Source organism: Mugil cephalus, chromosome 17, assembly GCF_022458985.1.
Source record: "Mugil cephalus isolate CIBA_MC_2020 chromosome 17, CIBA_Mcephalus_1.1, whole genome shotgun sequence".
NCBI classification, from domain to species: domain Eukaryota; kingdom Metazoa; phylum Chordata; class Actinopteri; order Mugiliformes; family Mugilidae; genus Mugil; species Mugil cephalus.
This window is the reverse complement of record NC_061786.1, coordinates 4,455,634-4,476,230: the sequence shown is the minus strand read 5'-3', so window position 1 is coordinate 4,476,230 and position 20,597 is coordinate 4,455,634. Positions and strand designations below refer to the sequence as shown.

Genomic DNA, 20,597 nt, shown 5'->3' with positions numbered 1-20,597 from the left:
AAATTTGTGGCAGAAAATAATATATATATATATGTGTGTGTGTGTGTGACTACTGTCCTATCAACCGAAGATTTTGCGACCTGTTGTACCTCTGCGCACCTCCTTTTGAAGACCTATGCTTTAAACATGATGGGTCACCTCTGCATGTAGTTGACACATAAGAGCTGTGATTGGTTTCTATGGAAGCATTAACCCTTACACTGCAAACATTATCCAGAAATGCAAAGTTTTGGAGAGTCTAAAATCCATTTTATATTATATTTTATATGATTGGCCACTGGTCTTTGACAGCTTGCTGAGTTTCTGACCGCTGTTTTATAAAAAGTCAGTTGATCTTTTGGAGCTATTTGTTAAGGATGATTATCCTTCAGGTTCACATGTTATCTTCAAGCTCTCTTTGATTTGACACTGATTCATTGTTGAATTAATGACTGCAAACTGCTCGGTCCCAGAAGAAGAAAAACAACCCCAAAGTACAATATTTCCATGACTGTGTTGCAAATTTGGTTCAGACTTTGTTCTGTGCCAAAGAAAAAAAATCTACTGTTACTGTGACTAAACATTAATCCTTGATTTATCTTTCCAGAGCACATTATTCTGAAAGGTCCGGTCTTTATACAACCAGCAGCAGTATGAATCCTCCACAAAGATGTTTCTCCTTCTACACCCCAAATTTACTGCCAGATTTCTATTCACATTTCACATCCAGTATCTCCTCCTGAATGGTGATTTAGAAACTCTACTTGTCACTTCATGCATCCTTCCTCCAGGTGAATGAAAATGAAGCAGATTATAATATACTCTGTTATGTTTGCTGTGCTAAAAATAAGGAAGAACTTGTATGTTTAACTCAGTGGAAGGTTGGCAGGGCTGCAGCTGAAGAGCTCTACTTCCTGCATGTTAGATGTTTACATGTGTAGAAAGACGTGGCTACGTCTCCTAATCTGCTGTATGTACTTGAAGTGTTCAGGGAGCATTGGAGTCATTTTTTCCTGGTCTAAACAAAATCAAATGAGGACATACAATGTTGACTCACAACATTACGACCACTGACAGGCGGGAAACTTCTGGCATTCATGTGGATGTTGTTAGACATGTAGCACTCACCTAGACCAGACCAGGTAACCCCACCCCATAGCAATGAGATGGCACAAGTTTTGACCTGGCCTCCAAATTCACTAGATCCCAAACGGATCAAGAATCTGTGGGGAAATCTACAGAGGCATTGTGTACCCAGACACCACAGGACCCCCTCAAAAGGCCCACGTCCATTCTCTGATGCATCACAGCTGCTTTGGAGGCTCCATGGAGACCTAGACAATATTAGGAAGGAGGTCACAAAGTTATGTCTAATTGGTGTATCAACTTGGTGTACAGTTTAATTGTTGAATGATGTTTATGTTAGTGTCAAAGGACTTTATTTGTGTTCATTTGATTAAATCGATCCCAACCACAAATACAGCAGCAGACAGACCAATGCAGCTGTTATATAGTAATTTATTAATTTTGGCGAATGTCTTCTGAAGGGCAATGTACAGCTTTTACCAGAGCCATAGAACAATACTTTATAATTACAACATGTACAGGCGCAGTTTGTCTTTTTACATCAAGGGACGAAGATGAGCTGTGAAGAGAACACAGAATGAGTGCAGTTTAACACAGGCACCAGAGACAAAGCAAAAATGGTTTCATCAGCCAATACTGAACTTGCTAATTGACTTTGCCTACAGGAATGCATTAGTTTTCATCACTGAGCATCATCACACATACATGACAGCTCATCGTCTCAGCAGATGGACTGACAGGATTGCAGAAATACTGTCAAGCAAAAGCATAAAACCAACATTATCATCATTCACCAACAGACCAACACACTCATGGCATTATTTGATTGACAGGCTGAATATAACTGTGGCTGAACTGAAAAGCAGACTTTAACACCATGTGCTTGAAAATGAGTGCATGAGAGGCTGCTCCTTGGTTCCATTCGCATGAAGAGCAAAAGCACTTTATATTTAAACTTTTCACTCAGACTCATTTGTATTCCACAACAGCCATCCTATAATAGAAAAGATAAAATATGCAAATTTAGGAACGTGGAGTGCTTTATGATAGCAATTTGAAGGTTAAGATTGATTCAGCAATATCCACTGTTTCTATATCTGGACAGAAAAGGGAAAGAAACATTTATAACAAGAAAAGAATTAATAAAAGGTTGCGGAAAAAAGCCGTAAGTAAAGAAAAGCCTCATCCTCATTGTCTTAAAGCGCTCGTTCAACACAATGTTGGTTGTGAACAAAAGCAGAGATCAAAGAGTAGTGAGTTCAGTAAGACCAGGGGCAACGGCTTCTTTCAAACCTTTAGCTATAACACGAAGCTGAACTTGTAAATGTTGCTGAAGTGGCTGGTCTCCGATCCTTTCTGTTATTTGTCAAATAATCGCCTCTACCTCAGTGTGCGGTGTATCCATCATTTCCACCTTAAAAGGACGTCTGTGCCATGGTTAGAATTCTCTCTCTCTCCCTCTCCCTCTATATGTATATATATGTATATATATATATATACATATATATACATATATATACATGATATTTAGAGTTGCCATGTTTTCAGATGCTTCACCCTCTTTTTGTTTGTTTTTCGGATGTGACTGAAAATAAATTCCTGCAGCTTTAAGAACTAAAGTCGATGTAAAATGTATCTGTTTGCAATTGAAGACGGATGCTCATTAATAATTTATACAGCCACTTCCAAATAATAAATAAACAAATGAATAAATAAACAAGCAGGCAAGCAAACATCAACAAACACATTTTTCCCAGTATTTTTTTTTCATATAAATGTCTCTGGTAAGCCAGTGTCTAATTCTGATATTTTTGAAAAATAGTCCGATACAAGTTATTAACCACACTGTTTTTTTTCTCCAAAGGGATAAGGAGCACTGTGGCTGGCAGCTGTAGACAACTTCGTGGTCGCTACAGTCAAACCGCTCACCAGAGTTTGTGTGTCAATGTCCTTTCTGAAAGACAACAAGCTGAGCTTATGCCCAGAGTGTTTCCTGTCAAAAACACACAAAGAGTCTTTCTGTCTGCAGGCGATTCTCTCACTCAGTTTCCTTCTGTCAGTCCTGATCCTTCCAGCGTTGGAAAAATACATCTTTAAACTGTTAAAACTCTACACCTGGCTTCCCAAAGGTGAATAGTTCTCTGATGTGCTTTAGCATCCGATGGGAATTTTTAACACCTCCACGATTCTGTTTCATGGAGGTGGGTTCTTAGAGGAAGAAACCAAAATGGTGGGACAGTAGGAGTGGTGAGAAATGGTCTCTGTCCTGGCACAGTGTTTCTCGTCTCCACAGACAGGGCCTGTAAAAAGACCAGCAGTGTGGGCATTGGGGCTAAAGTACGGTGGCGTTGTGGCCCTCCATCCTGGGCAGCCTTGGGTCCTGCACCGTCCCCATAGTAACTAGCAGGGGACGGCTGTCCTCTGACATACCCGACCGACCCAGGGACACAGGAGTGGGGATGGAGGCCGACCTCTGGTGGGCTGCGGAGGTGGGCATGGGGGCGCCCTGCTGGGATGGAAGAGGTGGAGGAGGGGGGTTGTTAGTGTGGGTGGCCTCCATGGGCAGGCCTTGCTCCTGGTAGCCGTAGCCAATGTTCCCACAAGGGAATCTTCTCAGTCTGTACAGGGGCACCGGGGGCAAGGCAGCTGAATCTAAAAGCAGAGGTGACTGGGCGGCCGGAGGGGGTGGGGGGGGTAAGAGCGGCCTGCAAAGACCCGGCTGCTGATGCTGATGGTGCAGCAGCTGGAGCTGGTGCTGCTGCTGCAGCTGATGCTGGTACTGCTTGTGCTGGTGCTGCAGGCCGAGTGCCCCCGCCACCTCAGCCACGGTCCGGCCCACGTGCTCCTGCCCCTCACCAGGCACCCTGCCGCTACTGCCTCCTCCCCCTCCACCCCCCACCCCTCCCTGCCTCTGCTGCTGCTTCCTCTGCTGCTGCTGCAGGAACCATGAGCCATACGTGGGATTCCAGAGACTGGTGTTCTTCCCATTGTGGCCCTCTTTCTCCGGCGGGTGGCCCTGGGCGAAAGCCAGGTTGATGTGGCCCCCCTCTGGGCTGGGCTGGGTGGTGACATGGGGTCCCTTGGCAGTGAGTGTAGAGGGGGCAATGGAGGTGATCGTGTTAGAGGTGGTCATGGCGATGGAGGCGAGTGTGTGAGGCTGCTGGTGCTGGTGGAGGTATGGCTGGGGCTGAGGTGAAGTCTGTGCTTTGGCCTCTGATGCCGCGCTGGTGACGGCAGCGTGCTCCCCTCCTCTCTGGTTCTCCTCTGAAGGGTAGGACGGAGGCGGCTGTGGGGCCTCTCCATCAGGCACCTGGGCGTTCACCAGCACAGCTGGAGCTGAGCCGTCATCAGGGCGTGTGGGCGCACGCTCCTCCTCCTCAGGGACAGGTCCATATTCCACAGGCAGGGGCATGGTCACCACGTCAGGGTCCTGAAATGAGGAAGTAACAAGCAGCTCTATCATTACGCCTGACTTTTTTCTCCTGGAAATACTTAGTTAGTTAATAGAAAATGGTCGCGGTTCAAATCAAGAAATAGTGCAGTGTTTATCTCAAACCGTTCAGCACTAATCCAGAGCGGTCAGTTACCTGTAAGCAGTAGTCAATTCTCTCCAGGATGGTAGAGAAGTTGGGCCTGTCTTCCGGCTGATGCTGCCAACTCTGAGTCATTATACGGTACCTATAGATCCACAACACAAAGATACTTAACAATGACATTTCCTCCCCCTCTATGCAGCTGCAGAGAAATGGAGAACGTGCTCCCTGCTGACTTAACAAATGCCAGATAAATGTCTTCCTAAAAGATTCCTAATAGCCGTTTTGATTGCATGGTGCAGAATTAAAGTGTTAGCTCCCACCAGTTTGAGTGATGGTCGAATGGGAGATGGAGATATTAGGAGCTGTGTCCTGTTGTGAGGCTCGTAAGAAGTTCAGATTAAAACAACGTTGATTTTAAAAGAAAAAAAAGAAAAAATCCACATGCGATGCAGTCTGCAAAATAATACAGAGAAGTAATCTGCAAAGCCGGGGGACAAACAGGTGTGAAGAACAAACTGTGAATTCAAAGAGGCCAAAGTGTATATGACAGACAGAGAGAGAAAATCAGAGTGCATCTGTCTGTATTTACTTTATAATAGAGTTCACATGAGAGGCGGCATATCAGAGAGAGAGGAATATAAGATGTGATTTGCTCCTATCTGCTCCTCGTGACTTCTTCCAAATTGGGAGGCAAACATGAAAGAAAAGTGTTTGTATGGTTTCCATATCAACACGGGGACAGACTCCGTTTAAAGTTTTCTGACGGCTTCTGGGTCGCAGCTCATTTACATGCGTGTGTGTTTAGTTGTGTGTGCAGCATAGTATGTACCACTGAGCAGCCAACCGCCTCCTCCATGTTCATGATAGAGAGAAGCTTAATTAGACCACATGAGATTCATCGTGGTCAGATGGATCTGCACTTACACTGGTCCAGGACAGTTTTTAGGCGGGTCCATTCTGCCGCCGTTGGTTACGAACTCCAGCACTTCTTGGTTACTGCGACTTGGATACGGCATGTAGCCCAATGAGAAGATCTCCCACAGCAGAACCCCAAAGGACCTTTGAGAGGCGGACGATGAGAGGAAAGATTAGTCACAGGGGGGAGGAAAGGGTGAGACTAAGGGCAGTCAAGTCATGAATAATAGGCATCATCACAGCTGAAGTGGTGGGGGATGAGAGCAGAGGACGAGCATGACAGGAACAAGACGAGGAATTAAAAACAAATCAGGGATCAAATGCAGTTAAGGACGGCGGAAGGTGAAAACCCTAAAGAAAAATGCACACGGGCTGGGACGGTCTCAGTCAGAAATTTAGGAGGCGAAGTCACAGTGAGTTTGAGCTTGGTTGCCACTGAGGTCGCTCAGAGAGAAGCGTGCAGGACTCTCACCACGTGTCAGTTTTAGATGTGAAGATTCCCTCCATGAAGGCTTCAGGCGGCATCCATTTCACTGGCAACATGGCACGCCCGCCCTTTCTGTAATAGCTCGCCCTGTACACACACACACACACACGCACACACATACAAGTTAAAAAAAAAAAAACAACTGCATCTGTAGTTTTCAGCACCATCGCCATGGTAACACCACTGTCCTCAGAAGCAGAGCGTGAAAAAAAAGAAGAAAATTCTCAGATCCAGCAATTAATTCAGCGTTTGTCAGCGCCTGTATCAGCACTCTGATCCGATCGCATTTTCAGCTCCCTAACATGTAGGTGTGAGAGGCCCTCTAAGAACTCCTTATCTCACACTCAGAGGAGGGAGGCGTTTGGCCTGGCGAACCCTGTCTGAGCCATTTTTAATGCTTGCCTGTGCTTTGCGTCTGTAGAGAAATGATCTGATTTTTGGCGATGATAGAGGTCACCGCCTGGTTCTTAACGCGCTGCTTGAGGCACGAGGTGAGGACACACGTGAAGTGTGCACCACTTGGCTTCTTGTCCATGGCGTCCTCAAAAGAAAAACTAGGATCAGAGTTAAGTAGTGTGAGAAAAAGAACTTGATTTGGCACAGTTTGCTGCTACAGTTGTGCCGATCTGTTTGCCCCAGGATAATTCTGTCATGAAAATGTCAATTTATCCCCTAAGCAGTTGTTTGTAAACATGACAAGTGCTTGATAATAAATAGGACAGCGTGGCTGCATGGTTGCCAGTCCAAATCCTCAGGGCTTTTGGGAAAATAAGGGGTAGCAGTAACAGTCTATCTCTACAAAACAAGTGAGTGAAGCAGCAGCTGCTCTGCTGGAGCTGCACAGGATGGAATAGTAATTACAGTGGGCAGCTCCCAGGTGTGAGCGGAGCAAAAGGAGGAAAGAGCTCAGTTGGTGTTCCCTAGACAAGTAAAAAATAAATAGAGACAAGAACAGAATCACAAAAAGCTCAAAAACGGGGCCACAGTGAAGAAAAAGGCAATGATAGCTTAGAATATGGAAGAGCAAAGAAAGGGTGAGGTCTTGGCAGCCTGAGGTCCTGACCCATTACATTTTGTCTTTAGTTTGAGGAGGGTTTCAAGCTGTGCTGTTGCTCTCCTGGGGCACAAATGTTCGAACTTCTGTTAACAGCCAGAGCACTGAATGTCTTGAAAGTGATGTGTAAAATTGAATCCAAAAATAATATCCAACTAGAGCCAAGAGGCTGAAACTGACATAATAAGATATGTAGTATTTATGCAGCGTTCAAAAGCTGCAGCCGAGCTCCAGCCTCTGTCATTACAAGGAAAACTAATTGCAATGTTTATTAGTACGTCTAACCAGGGTTTTGGTGTGCTAGTCACTATTTCATCAGAAATTCAAGTGAGAATGTTAGAAGAATAGACGAGTGGATTTCTCACACCATGAACTGGAGAGCCAGCGCTCATCGCTTCCTTTAATGCGGAGCTACAGCTGTGTGTCTTCAGGGGAGCAGTGAGTGGAGAATAATATGATGAATATGGAGGGTATGCAGTCACAGACTGTAGTTAAAGTTTTCAAACTACTGGCATAAAGTTACCTTTTATGGAAAATGACACAGTCAATGAAGCACAGTCTGTTTGCTTGACAGATTAGCTGAGAAGCACAGTGAGGCAGTCGCACAGACACAAACCCAACCTGCATCGACTTATTTTATCACTTAATGTAACAAGTCGCAGCCAGTTACCACCCCCACGTTTAAGCCCACAGTTACAGGATTGAATCCAGTTTTCATGTCGTGCCCGTTTCTCCTGATCCCTCTAATGTCCCCGTCCTCCTGATAAAGATGCATTTAGATCTGTTGCAGCCGTCCTTCCTGACCCGACAGCTGTGAAGTGAAACACCCTTTTGAGAATAAATGATCTGAACACAAACTGTTTTTATACTTCTTTTCAGTCTGTTATCTGTCCATCAGAGAAATATTTTGAAAAGAGTGATGGTAAAATGTTGAAGATAAGAAGGATAATCCCCCTATCAGCAGATCGACCATTTTTTTTTTTTTTTTTTTTAGCACTGGGTTTATGGACATATTTATTTCTACTCCTAACACCACAAACACAGCCTGAAAGCTGAGCTGCAGATTAGGGAGGCTTAAATACAGTCTCAGGAAATCTATAGCTCAGATGAAGGTGCTTTATACGTGTGTGTTATTGTGTGTCTTTGCTAGATAGAGAAGTATTAAAGGGAAAACAGTAAGAGACAGAAGCACGGAGCAGACTGTGAATGGAAAGTAAGATAGTACAGGCACCCAAGCACACAATGGTGGAGTCTGATACTTGTGTCTGTTAAGCTGAATGTCTTTGTTAAGCCATTATTGTGTATCAGCCTGTGTGCGCACCAGGCTGGTGGTGGAAAATACAAGCATAAAGGCATCTATACAACCATTGGTAATAGCTCCTATGAATATTTGGTGGTTTAAGAACAACATTTCTCTCCTAGAAGCACAGTGGCAGCTGTTTACCTTAGGATGATTACTGTCTGGCAGCTATTGTTTAGCCAGCGTTTTATTTAACATGCATGTGAACTCTGGGAGTGAATCAGCGTGTGAGAGGAAGTGTACGGAATAGCATGTGCAAGTTCGCCCGTGGCTCTCAGAACAGAATATAAAAAGCTGACATTAAGCCTTGTCCTGGCGCCTCGCTGGGCCACCTGTCCCCTGTGACTGCCTCAAAAAGACTCCATGTCCCTTGTCACATAACAGTAGGGCCACATCATGAAACAACAAAAATAACACACCGGCAAGCTTGTGGTATCGTGTGCAAAACAACCAGCCCTCCCTCTGAACTTAATAACAATATAATAAAAAAAATCCTGGCACCACGGCTCCAGGCTGAGAGATAAAAACTAAATCGCAGCGAGGCACCTGAAAAACTGACATCAGCAATTAAATCAAGTGTTGGTAATGTGGCTCCCCAGGGATGTTGTGCAACAGCCTTTTCCGGGTGCTTTGACTGTGACTTTGCTCCAGTGTGACTTTCTATTGGATGATTAGAAAGCGCTGGGTTGATATAGCTGAATGTTGTGACATATCTCCACTGCTCTTATTTCTCACCAGATGAAAGGCTTGGGAGATTTCCCTGCTGGATTGTGCATTCATTTAAGTGGTGTCACGTGAAATGGTGCTAGCTACATTAAGAACAGGCTAAGAGTAATGAGACGCTGTTGGGGCTGCAGATGAATAGATGTAGATTAAAGGAAGGCAGCAGTACAACAGTGTGAGCAGTTTAAATGTCTCTATGACAAGTACCATATGCTTCTTCCAATCACACAGGAAGAAAAACGGTTTTAAAATGGAGCTGGTAATGTCAGTGAAGCAGCTTAAATCGTATATAATGTGTCTCTCTGGGTTAGCACGGCTAAGCGCTCAATAATAAGATACACAATATCTACAGTATCTGTACCAGCTGGTTTGGAAACATCTGTATCATCCTGACAGATTTACTTGGGTTACATATTAGTATTATATGCACAAGGAGTAAAATAATAACTTTCATATGTTTAACCAGCTGTTCTCTGGCCTGTCTTTACTCGTGTGTGTTGTTTAAGGAAACGGAAATAAAATCTATACAGTGTATGATCTCAAACCTGCATAGGCCATTGTTCTCAAAGCTCTAAATAACTTATGCTGAAGCTCTACACCAAAGCAGGAAGTAGCAAGTAGAAGGAAGTAGAAGAAGAAATGAATAGATATGTGTGCAACACGAAGTCTGAGCTTTTCTTTCCAGTCATTCCAGCGGCATCCACTGAAGCCTCCAGGTAATATTAGTGTTAGGCCACTAATGGTCTGAGAGAAAACCTTGAAGCATCTTCTTTGCTGGGGGTTCCTAGTTTGATTTACTCACACACAACATTGGTGAGTTGTAATTACAGATGCACGGAAGCACATTCAGTACTAGTTGTGACAGAAACGGTATTAAAATCTGCTGCTAAGCTAATCCTTAACACTTAGAACATCAGATCTGATATTATTTGTATCGTTTCCATTATTCGCCAGAAAAACGTTGACTTGGTGCAGGGTTACTGCCTAGATATTTAGTGGTCATCTCTACATGTTCTTGGGCACCTTTTGAGCTCATTGTTCCAATTCGACTGACCTTGACAACCCAAGCAGAGGTGTTCTTTCCTGAAAACTGTACCTGTAAATGTCTCGAGCCATCCCGAAATCTCCAATCTTGGCCACGCGGCCCGGTCCTTTGCAGGTCAGGAGGCAGTTCCGAGCTGCAATGTCCCTGAAGGAAAAAAAAACCACACAGTCATGTTACTGTGTTTGCTTACATTTACTTTATTAGAAGACAGTAAGAAATATGTGGGTGTATTAATACTCAGTTGAATAGTGTTGAGGTATAAAGCTGGATGTGCTAATATTGACATTCAAACAGCTGCCCTTATCTCCCTTGTCGGAGCTGAAGTTTGGCAAAGAGTTTAGTTTCTTTCCTCTGTGACTCTGCCCACATGGTACATCCACAGAATATATTGAAATGTTCCACAATATCTTCAGGCACAGTGGGTTAGAGGACAGAATTTATATTTACGCTGAACCGGCTTGGTCATTCTTTGAGGAAAATACACTAGCTCATAAAGCGTACTCTACTTCTGTCTGGGGAAAAGGAAACAGAGCCCACACACTGTATTCAGCTCCCCGGGCATTAAACTTCCTTAACATCTGTAGAAGTGACGTTGTGAGCACACTGTTCCTCATCAGACTCCAGACAACTGCACACTAGGGCCAATAAATAGCCAGAATTTAACATCAGAATAACATCATGTGACACTGTGCTCAGACCAGATCATGAGACAGAGACAGAAAACGCAGCGCTCAGCTCTGTGAGGGCGCAGACAGAAGCACACTGTTTAGATGTTGGCCCTCCACACTCTGATGAACCGAGATGAGAAACGACACAATGAGGATAAAGTATTGGTTCTGACCGATATAAACTGAAAGCTTTTTAAGGAAGGGACTACCACTGTGCATGGCTGCATGTCTCTATTCAGCTTAGAACCACACAATACCACTTTAAATTTGATGTTAAATAATTCAGTGTGAAACACACAGCAGTGTCTAGGGCACCCATTTACTTCTCTGACATCAAAACCAGCCACAGAGAATTTCCTAAATGGTGTCATGACACCACAACATTTCTATTCAAGTTTAAGTAATGAAACAATAAATCCATTTAGGGGCATCTCAGCGTCTTCAGGAAGACTGAATCATTTCTGTTATAGTGTGACTCTGAACAGCAGGTGGGAGGGCACACGCACAAACACTTTCTCGTGTGATGTTAAATCCAAGTCCCTGTTCAAGAGCTTGAAAGAATTTGTGGAAATGATTTGTTCTTCTTTATAGTCAAGAACCGTCATTGAAATGCAGCAGGCGTCGTCACACACTGCTAGCTGAAGGCTTGAGGGAAGGACACAAACATACTGTACATGCAGCACAGTGATGTGAGAGTGAGTGTTATTAACAACCCTTATACTGTAGACCTTATTTACAGTAAATTTAACTGCAGCTTAAAGGCCCATTTCACTGCCGCACCTTCAGAACAATCTGTTATTATTCCATTTTAACACCTGCGCTTGCATTTAACAACCCAACTCATCAGCGCGTCTTTTCAGGTGGCTGCCACTTGGAGTGCCACGTCTGTTGTAAAATAAAAATATTGCCGTATAACAACATTAACACGGCACAATCCACTGACTGAAAAGAGGCCAGAGTCCGCTACAGAAATACGCGCGCACACACACAGCTAGCTTAAGTCCTCACACAGCCTTAACCCTGTGATTTAACCTGCTGGAGCACACCACAGCTCATCATCCAGCCCACTAATCCCTTAGAAAGAGCTCTATTTTCTGAGTAGCAGCTACTCCTCCACCCCACCTCATTCACCTGCCCTTTACCCAAGCCCAAGTAAACACACCTCCATAAAATTAAAATCAGCCTCAAAGGCGGCGTTAAGAGAGCTTTTTTTTTCAGGCTGTATAGATGATCACGAGGCTCCAGAGAAGAGTCGGCCATTAGATGGACTGATGGAGCTTTACTGAGCCACGTTGGGGCAAACAAGGTTTAATAGGCCTTGTTTGTTATCAGGCAATTGCTCGGGAGTCATACATAGAACCCAAGGAAGATGGATTTGCTTTAATTGTCTTGATACGATTGTAGAATCAGGTTTGACCTTTCTTTTCTCACCACCCTGTACTTGACTTTCCTCATGGACCTCCATGATGGAGACCTTTGGGAAACAGGTTCTACAGAAGGCTGTTAAAATTCTAAAGCCATATCTTGTGGTTCACCAAGCAATGTGAATATGGATATAGAGGGACACTCTTATGCCTTGGATACAGACCGTAAAAAGGCAAGCCGGCTACCCCATCTGGCCGCTCTGATACTAAGCTCATCACTTGTCCTTTCTGCTATCATAAGAAAGCCAAAAAGCGTGTAGGGTCCATATGTTACGCTTGGACAGCTACGCTCACTTCATAATTCTAGTAGATGTTAGCAGATAAATGAAGGCGACTGTTTGTTGAATGCACATTTGCATTCCATATGTACGCACTGCTATGCATGCCCATATGCACTGAAAATAGTTCTCCTCTATCATCTGTTCAGGTCAGAGGCGGTGAAGCCACACACCACATTACACTCTTTCATACTCATGCACTGTATTCATCTCTTCTAACACATTGTTGTTTTTGCATTTGCAAGTAGTACCTGTGTATGAACTGGTTCTCCTCTAGATACTGACAGCCCTTGGCAATGTCTCTGGCCACGTTGAGAAGGTCCACCATGGTCAGACTGGATGGTTGTTCCTGATCACACAAAGCAGAGGTGTGAATTAATTGGTTTATCATTAGTATTGTCATGGATTATGTGTCTCACATGTCACAGTTTTGTTTTTCCTGTCTTCTTCGTTACCAGTGTTTCATTGGTTAATTACTCTCTTGTGTACTTAGTCTGTGTGTTTTCTCTCAGTTGTCAGGTTGCCAATGTTAGTTTTCATTGGTTTAACTTGGATCAGAGGATTCTGGGGCAAACTCAGAAATAAATGTCTTTCTCCCTTTAGTAGTGAGTTTCAGTCCATTGTTGAGCTGTGTGGCTAATTTATAATCTCTGTCAAATAGCGAGGCTCTGGCTGTACCACTCAAAAAGATAAATATCAACTTAAAACAGGGTAACCATGCAGAGACAAATTATACTTGTGTACTGTGAAAGACAAAGTTAATTTGAGCAGGATATGGAAGAATGTCTCACCAGCCGGGGTCTGGTCTCCCTCAGGAAAGTCTTGAGGTCCCCTCCGGTCATCAGCTCCAGAAGGATGAACCTGGGCATGGCCTGCAGACTCACTCCTATACAACGCACAATGTTCTGGTGGCTGAATTTACTGCAGGGACAGCAACACAGCAGGGACCATGTATCAGAAATGGCTTTGTTGACACTGGATCAGAATTTTGTAAACTGTGGCTGAGTGGCTGTTACCTGATGATTAGAGCCTCCATGAGGAAGTCCAGTTCATCTTGCTCAGAACAAACCTCAGGAAGTGTCTGGTGTAAATGGAAACCAAACTCAGTGTAAATATGTTTGTGATTATTTTTTTGTATTTTTAGTGTGATGTACTTCTCTACAACCTTGAATTGGCAGTGAAGAGAGGTGCTACAGTACTGTAGTTATAAGGCCTTATGTAGAAATAAATATAACTGAAAAGAAAAACTTATCCTCAACATCCAGAGGAAAGTAGCACAGAAAAAATGAGCTAAAAGAATTACTTCACTGATTCAGGACTCACCTTAACTGCCACTTGCAGTGGACTGGGTTCACCTGGTATCCCCACTGCCAGACCCTCATAGACCTCTCCAAATGCACCGTGACCCAAACCCCTGCAAACAAACAAGCACATTCTAAGCATTAAGCTGAAAATTTCACACAGGTCTCTCTGAAGACAAATGAAGACATTTGAAGAAAACGGCGCTTAGACATGTCTTGATAACCAGTGGAGCTCAGGAGCCATGGAGTAAATCAACAAGAGTGATTTCTTTCAAACAGAACAGCGGTTTGGTGCTCTAAGGCACACAGCCTTCTCCTGGTGAAATCCTGTTGAACAAGTGAAGAACTTCAACACCAATTTATTGTTCAGATTTTTTCCTTTGGAGCTTTTTCAATTGATCCATTACCTGCATCAGGATGAGTAATGAATGAAAAACCTTCATAGTATTGGAAGAAAATGAACGTATCTCAGGGATATTACGAAACAAAATGACAAACTGGTGAACTATAAACATATGAAAGATGCATTCAAAATTGAAGAGATAACTGCAAAAATAGTTTGTTAGCTGCTTGGAGCACTGCAGTCAAACTCAAACCTCAAACTGTGAGAATTTTATGCTTGTTTAAACCGTGTCTTTTCACACCACGCTGTGTTTATGAGCCTACCATATTTAAACAAGGTTTATAATGGGGATCATTAGGCTCAAATGTGAACCTTTGTTCAAATATTTTTATTCTTGAAATTGTAACTGCACATTTGATGTTTTCAGCTCAACGCTGACTAAAGAGTTGTTGTTTTTGGAGCGGTGAATGTTTTACCTGGTCAGAGAAATGTTTCGCCGCGGCACTTCCTTCAGGTCGTTGACTGAGGCCGTCTTCCCGGCGAAGCAGTAGTTGGGGTTGTAGTCCGTCATGATGGTGGAAGCCCTCAGCTTACTGAGCTTGCAGTCTGGACTCTGCAGCTCCAGCTGAATAGACTGCAGCTCTGTGTGTTTTCGCCTGTACACTGGTGAGATGGAAATGAAAAACGAGGTTCATTCTACTACTGAGATATTCCACTGTTTCAAAAAGCAAACACTTCTTATAGAAAACTATTGCTGGCAGCAAAACCACACAAAAGGGGAAAGCTTTTAAAGTTATTATTTCTCTAGAGACTATACGCTCGTACAGCCGTTATGAAATTGAACTCTTTGTGAATTATTGATTCTTCTCTATCTGATGTCATATTTGTCTTTTTAAAATATTGGTCTGTTTTAGACTGAACTGTTCAACATTTGAATGTATTTGAACTGTTAACATGCAAACTTCTCTAGTTTGCATGAACAATAATAAAAAAAAGCACAAACCCAAGACAGCTTGCATCTTTTTTTTTCTCAATGCTGCACATGAATGCAGTCATGTAGAACAGCTAGCGGTAGAAAGACACAGCTCTTTGTTTCTATCTCACACACCCACACACAGAACCTCACATCTTTTAGTGTTCAAAGCCTTGACCTGGAAAGTAGACATATTAGTTGCAGGGAGAATTATTTGTGTGTGTTTGCTTATGAGTGTGTAGCTGAGTTATTTATTTACCAAGTGCTGTCTAATGTATGAGTGCTGTCAGCTGGGGGCTAAGCAGTCATCCATCATTAGCACATTTCATTCATCACAGTGGTAGTCCCATACCTTGTCTACTAATGTGTGTGCATGTGTGTAGGTGGGGGGTTTGGATATATGCGTCGGTCTGCAAGTGAGCGAATGAGTGGGTGTGTGTGTGTGGAGGAGATGATGGCTCAATGAGTGCATATGTCTGGCTGTAATAGCCTGAAAGCAGGCGGGCAGACGGATGTCTGTGGTGACCGGCGGCTGACTTTCTATTCTGACAACAACCTGCTAAGAGCCGTCTGAGAGGGGCCAGGCCAGACTCTGGAGAACTTTGTGTGTGTGTGTGTGATTCAGAGTGAGAGAATGTGCGTTTGTGGTGCCAACAGAAGACAGATGGATGGAAAAAACACATACTCATGTTACGGGAACCTCTCAGACATTAGCAGCATAGTCTCAGAGTACACGCTGTAACTAGTTTAATAGGAGTAATTGATGAAATGCCTGTAACTGTGTGATTAACAAGTGTTCACATTCAAAAACATTTTTTTTATTGTACCCTGATCTTATACTGTATAGTCAGTTACACACGTTACGTCATCAGTGCATTATTGTAATAATTTGCAACAATTTGTTTTCCTATCATTTGTAATATATAATAATGTATAAAAAGAAAAAGTAATGGAATTTTTTCACACAATCGACACACATCACTTAACCTATAATTGTATTAGGGTATATGTCATATGTAGTATTCTTATTTAGTTTCAGGGCTGGTGCCTCGGTGTCAGGCAGATGTCTGAAAGGAGTGAAGGTGTTTCTTCTAAACCATAGAGCCGACTGAGGGCTGCTGATACTTACTTATCATGACTCCAGACACAACCAGCAGCAGGGCAGCGATGAGGGCAGAGGTGCCTACAGAAAGACCCAGCGCCAGGTGAGAGAGAGACGGCTGTGGAGACAGCGGAGAAACGCCTGCAAGACAAGGGGAAGCAGCAGTGTGTACAGTTGTTACCTTCCCCAGAGGAGTATTAACATTCTCTTCTCCGCTCTGATCCCCAACTTAATTAATGATGTGAAAGCAATGACACAACAGAGCTTAGCGGGAGAGACGGCTGGTGCATGTCAATTCCTTTTCGGTGGTGAGGGGAGATCTCATTTCACTTGTCTAAGCTGAGGAACAAATCTGCACACTGAGAAAGACCATATTGAGACTGTGACCTTTTATGACCTAGCAACATAGAATTATCTACACTTGTCATTACTGAGAACAGACTTGCAAATTATAAGGCAAGGAGAGACTCTAGGTCATTAAGATATTATTGAGATGGTAATAGTCCTGTTATTTTGTGACATTCTACCATATTAATTTATTTCAGATCTACATTCATAAATGTATTATTCATCTGAGGTTACAAATCGTAATTGAAGAGGCAATTCTAGGTCCACAAGGGTTTTCCATATCCCTTTGTCACAGTTTAACTCGGGAACAAGACACTGCACATTTCTGATAATTGATTTTTAGTCAGTGTTGTCGTGTATAATGGGAAAAAACAGGTGTATGAAGTAAGGTCCTCATAAAACACATAAATCTACCGTATAATGTCACTGGCTCAGTATACATGTGAAGCCTTTTGTCCTAAATCCTTGACATGATAAAGAACTTTGCTGCGGCAGCAGTTAAATGATAAATCTCAGAACAGGAATCCACACAGCTAATACTGCTATAAAAATATCCCCTTTCATTAACAGGTTATCTTATCCTACCTATTGATAATTATTATGAATGATTAAAGGACTTTTAAACACATCTCCCCAGAAAAAGATTCAATAACATACAGAGTCTCCCAGGCTTAATTACTTTTATAAATGAGTTCATTGTCTATTCTCTGAGTCACAGTCTATTATAAGTACAGTATAATTTAGCTCAGCTCATTTCTACATTTGAATTTATTTCAGTTATTTGTGTGGAAGAGGGAGAAAGAGACTATAGTTCTTCATTACTGGGGCAGTACCACTCTAATATTATATGTCGGACCTGTGGAGTTGATGCAGGACACTCCGTCTGGAGCCAGGGTGAGGTCTTCATCACAGTAGCAGACGATGGTGTCCTCAGCCTCGTGGCATTCACCGCTCTTACACTGACTGCAGTTCTGCACTGGGCTGATGATCACCTCACCATCGCCCTCCATAGCTATAGCCACACACACACACACACACACACACACACACACATAAACACACACACACACACACACACACACACACACACACACACACACAGCAGAAGTTTCCATAATTAGCATGATTTTATAAAACCTCTTCAGGGTGTCTCTTAAATTGTGGAATGAGCAAAAAGTGGAAATTAGATTAATTTAAGACTAGGTGATGCTTTCTTAAGTTATTTCTCTCCCCATCAGCATACAGTATATACTACACCCACTAACATCTTTCCAACACCTGTGCTATGGTACGTGTCAAGGGTTATAAAAAGGTAAAAGACAATAACAAAAACAGCAAGTGCTGTGAAAGGTCTGAGTGTGGGGAACAATATGATTGTAGATGGAGAGAATTAGTGTATTACAAAACAAGCCAAACAAAAATTCTTATTAACATGTTATTAACAGCATGTCGTCATACGCTACTGTCCTTGTCTGTAAACCACAACAGTGCACACAAAGCTCCATAGGAGAACACACTGTAGGTACATAGCTGGGTGCTGCTCATAATGATTTTGGCATTGAATACATAAAGTTTCACATGATTTATTTTACTCGAGTTATTGAATTTGACATCGATGACTTTGAAAGTTCAATGGTATTATTAGGTGACCCATACAGGTGAACCTGGTTTCAGTGAATGAAGCCAAAACCCTGGCGACCTTTGAAGTTGTTTTGTGATGTTGTAAGTGAATTAATGTAATTACCTAGCAAGCTGAAACAACACTTGAACAAACGCCAGTGAGTCTAGGGGAGTATGGGTGGGTCATAATGTGGCTCCAGTCCCGGACAATGATGCACACACTCTGGCTCCATAGTTACAAGATGACATCACCCGTGTCCCCAAAATTCCAGCCTCAGTTTAGGAGAAAGTGGAGAGACATTTTTTTCCCCAGCCTCATACCTATAAACTAAGACTGGATGAAAGGCATTCAGGTATGGGTATGGTATGTTATGACCTGCAGTGAGAATTCTCTTCAAAGTCACTGGGTGTTTTAACAAAGCATAACTGGTCACATTTCACTCATTTTATTTCATAAGAATCTTTACCACCTGACCACGGTGAACTCCCATACAGGATGTAGAAATCCCGGTTTGTTACTTTGTTGCATGTGGAGCTAAGAGCTTGCAGACGTTCTCATTACAGCTCAGTGTTACCTCAATATAGACGAATTCACTGATTGGTATGTTAAGAAGAACAAGAATCTGCTGTGGTCTTTGGTTTTAACATCTGCAGACTCTCTGCCCCCCGTGGCCCAACAGCTTACTGGCATAAACACTTTGAAATAGATTTTATGACATTTATTTTATTAAAAGCTAAAGAAACCAATTACATTAATTGTAAACTACAGCAAACAGGGACAAATTCAAGTCGAACATGAATTAGTTACGGGCCGTCTGTGAAAGCCCGTACTATTTAGTAAGCAAAGCAAATGCACTCATCTGCAGAGTCTATTTTCTTTCATCATTCTCTTATCAGCTTTATATGTACACATACATAAATCTAACCCAGAAACACTAACTAGGTTCCCAGAGATGAATACAAATGTCTTGTGTTGCGCTGCTGTCTGCATACTGATGTGTAGGTGTGATCCTGTGTGTTGTGGCGCTTCAGACTCAGTCGTGTTGTGTACTCCTTCATGGTACTTTTCTGCTGAGTGGTGAAGAAGATGATTCTCATCTGAATTTTACAGACGTCACTAAGATATCCTGTCTTCATTCAGTTTAATGAAACATCTGTTTATGTTTATGTTGCTGTTTGTCCATGATTACAGTTAAATACTGTAGATTTCCCTATAGAGAGTAATGGCTTTCTCTTTAAGCTGGTGAATTGCTCAGACACTTGTAATGGACATGGGAAAACCGTATTTCCTCTTTTCTACAGCTAAATATGGTGCGAATCATTGAAGCTCTCCAGGGCCCTAGTAACATACATACTGTCTTGATGCACATGCTGAGACAATATGACTGTGTTGAACTGTCTGTATCATGCAGGTTTTAAAGCAGTCTGTATTCACTGGATTAGGGACTTGTATCACAAATCAGTTGCCTCTGTCAACACCACTGAAATGATTTTTGATCTCCTTTAGGTCTTCCAGTGCTCACAGCAGGGCTACCCTCCATCACATACTGCTTTTATTTGAGTTGGCAAACCTCCCGGAGCAGCTCTAGCTGGAAAGGAAATTGCTGGCGTCACCATTTGTGATTACAACTGCAAGCCTCAAACATGACAGTAACTCGGATGTTACTGAAGTTATGAAATTACGCATAGTACAATATAATACGGGTATTGTATTTGGGTAATTAAGAGCGTATTAATTACATCATTCTCTCTTTTTATCAATACAGTCAAATCATTGGTTGCAGGAAGTTTATAAAGTGAAACCTCAGGATGGTAGATGTGACTACACTGTCAGTCAGTGTCTAAATTCTTCAGTATCTTTTATTTAACGTATCATCTCCTCCTACATTAGTTAGAAGGGATGCACTGTCTCGTACAGCATCCAGGGTTCACTTATGAATTGCAGCATTTTCAGTTTAGTATATAATTAGCCACGATTTATACTTTTCTTTGAATTGCCTGTGATTATCTGCGCCAACAAAGTCCCTCACTGATGCCTCCCATCACACCTACCCCACTGGTTCAGAAGGAAATGACAAGGGTAGAGGGGACGTTCACTGCAAATTATTTGACACTGTTTCAGTGGTTAAATGTTTCAAAGTACCCTCTCTCACGTCTCTCTGCATCCAGATCTTGCCCGACATCTATGAAACAACACGCACAGATATTGAAACTCACTGGTTAAAGCACAAAGGCTTGATCTCACTACAGACAGTGGAACCTCACAGCCAATAGAGACTTGGTGGTTAATTAAAAAGCATAGTGGACATTAAAAACCCAAACGTCAAGAAAGCAAAGCCAATCAGAACAATGTACCGGGTACTTCTAGCACCACAAACCACCATGTTTTGACTGTGAAGCTAAAATTGGCCAAAT

General features: G+C 42.7%; 1 protein-coding gene across 2 annotated transcripts in view; it reads right to left on the bottom strand.

Annotated features, from left to right (window-relative positions):
- Positions 1-1,477: 1,477 nt before the first annotated feature.
- The window catches only part of alk (ALK receptor tyrosine kinase), a 314,203-nt gene continuing 295,083 nt past the window's right edge, over positions 1,478-20,597 (bottom strand). For both annotated transcript variants that reach the window (XM_047611390.1, XM_047611389.1), the window contains 12 exons: positions 17,419-17,574; positions 16,242-16,355; positions 14,616-14,802; positions 13,819-13,909; positions 13,512-13,576; positions 13,287-13,416; positions 12,747-12,844; positions 10,177-10,269; positions 5,989-6,090; positions 5,526-5,660; positions 4,653-4,743; positions 1,478-4,495 (listed from right to left, as the gene is read on the bottom strand). In XM_047611390.1, the coding sequence (XP_047467346.1) occupies positions 3,398-4,495; positions 4,653-4,743; positions 5,526-5,660; positions 5,989-6,090; positions 10,177-10,269; positions 12,747-12,844; positions 13,287-13,416; positions 13,512-13,576; positions 13,819-13,909; positions 14,616-14,802; positions 16,242-16,355; positions 17,419-17,574 (2,360 nt within the window). In that variant the 3' untranslated portion in view covers positions 1,478-3,397. The remainder of the gene's footprint in view (positions 4,496-4,652; positions 4,744-5,525; positions 5,661-5,988; positions 6,091-10,176; positions 10,270-12,746; positions 12,845-13,286; positions 13,417-13,511; positions 13,577-13,818; positions 13,910-14,615; positions 14,803-16,241; positions 16,356-17,418; positions 17,575-20,597) is intronic.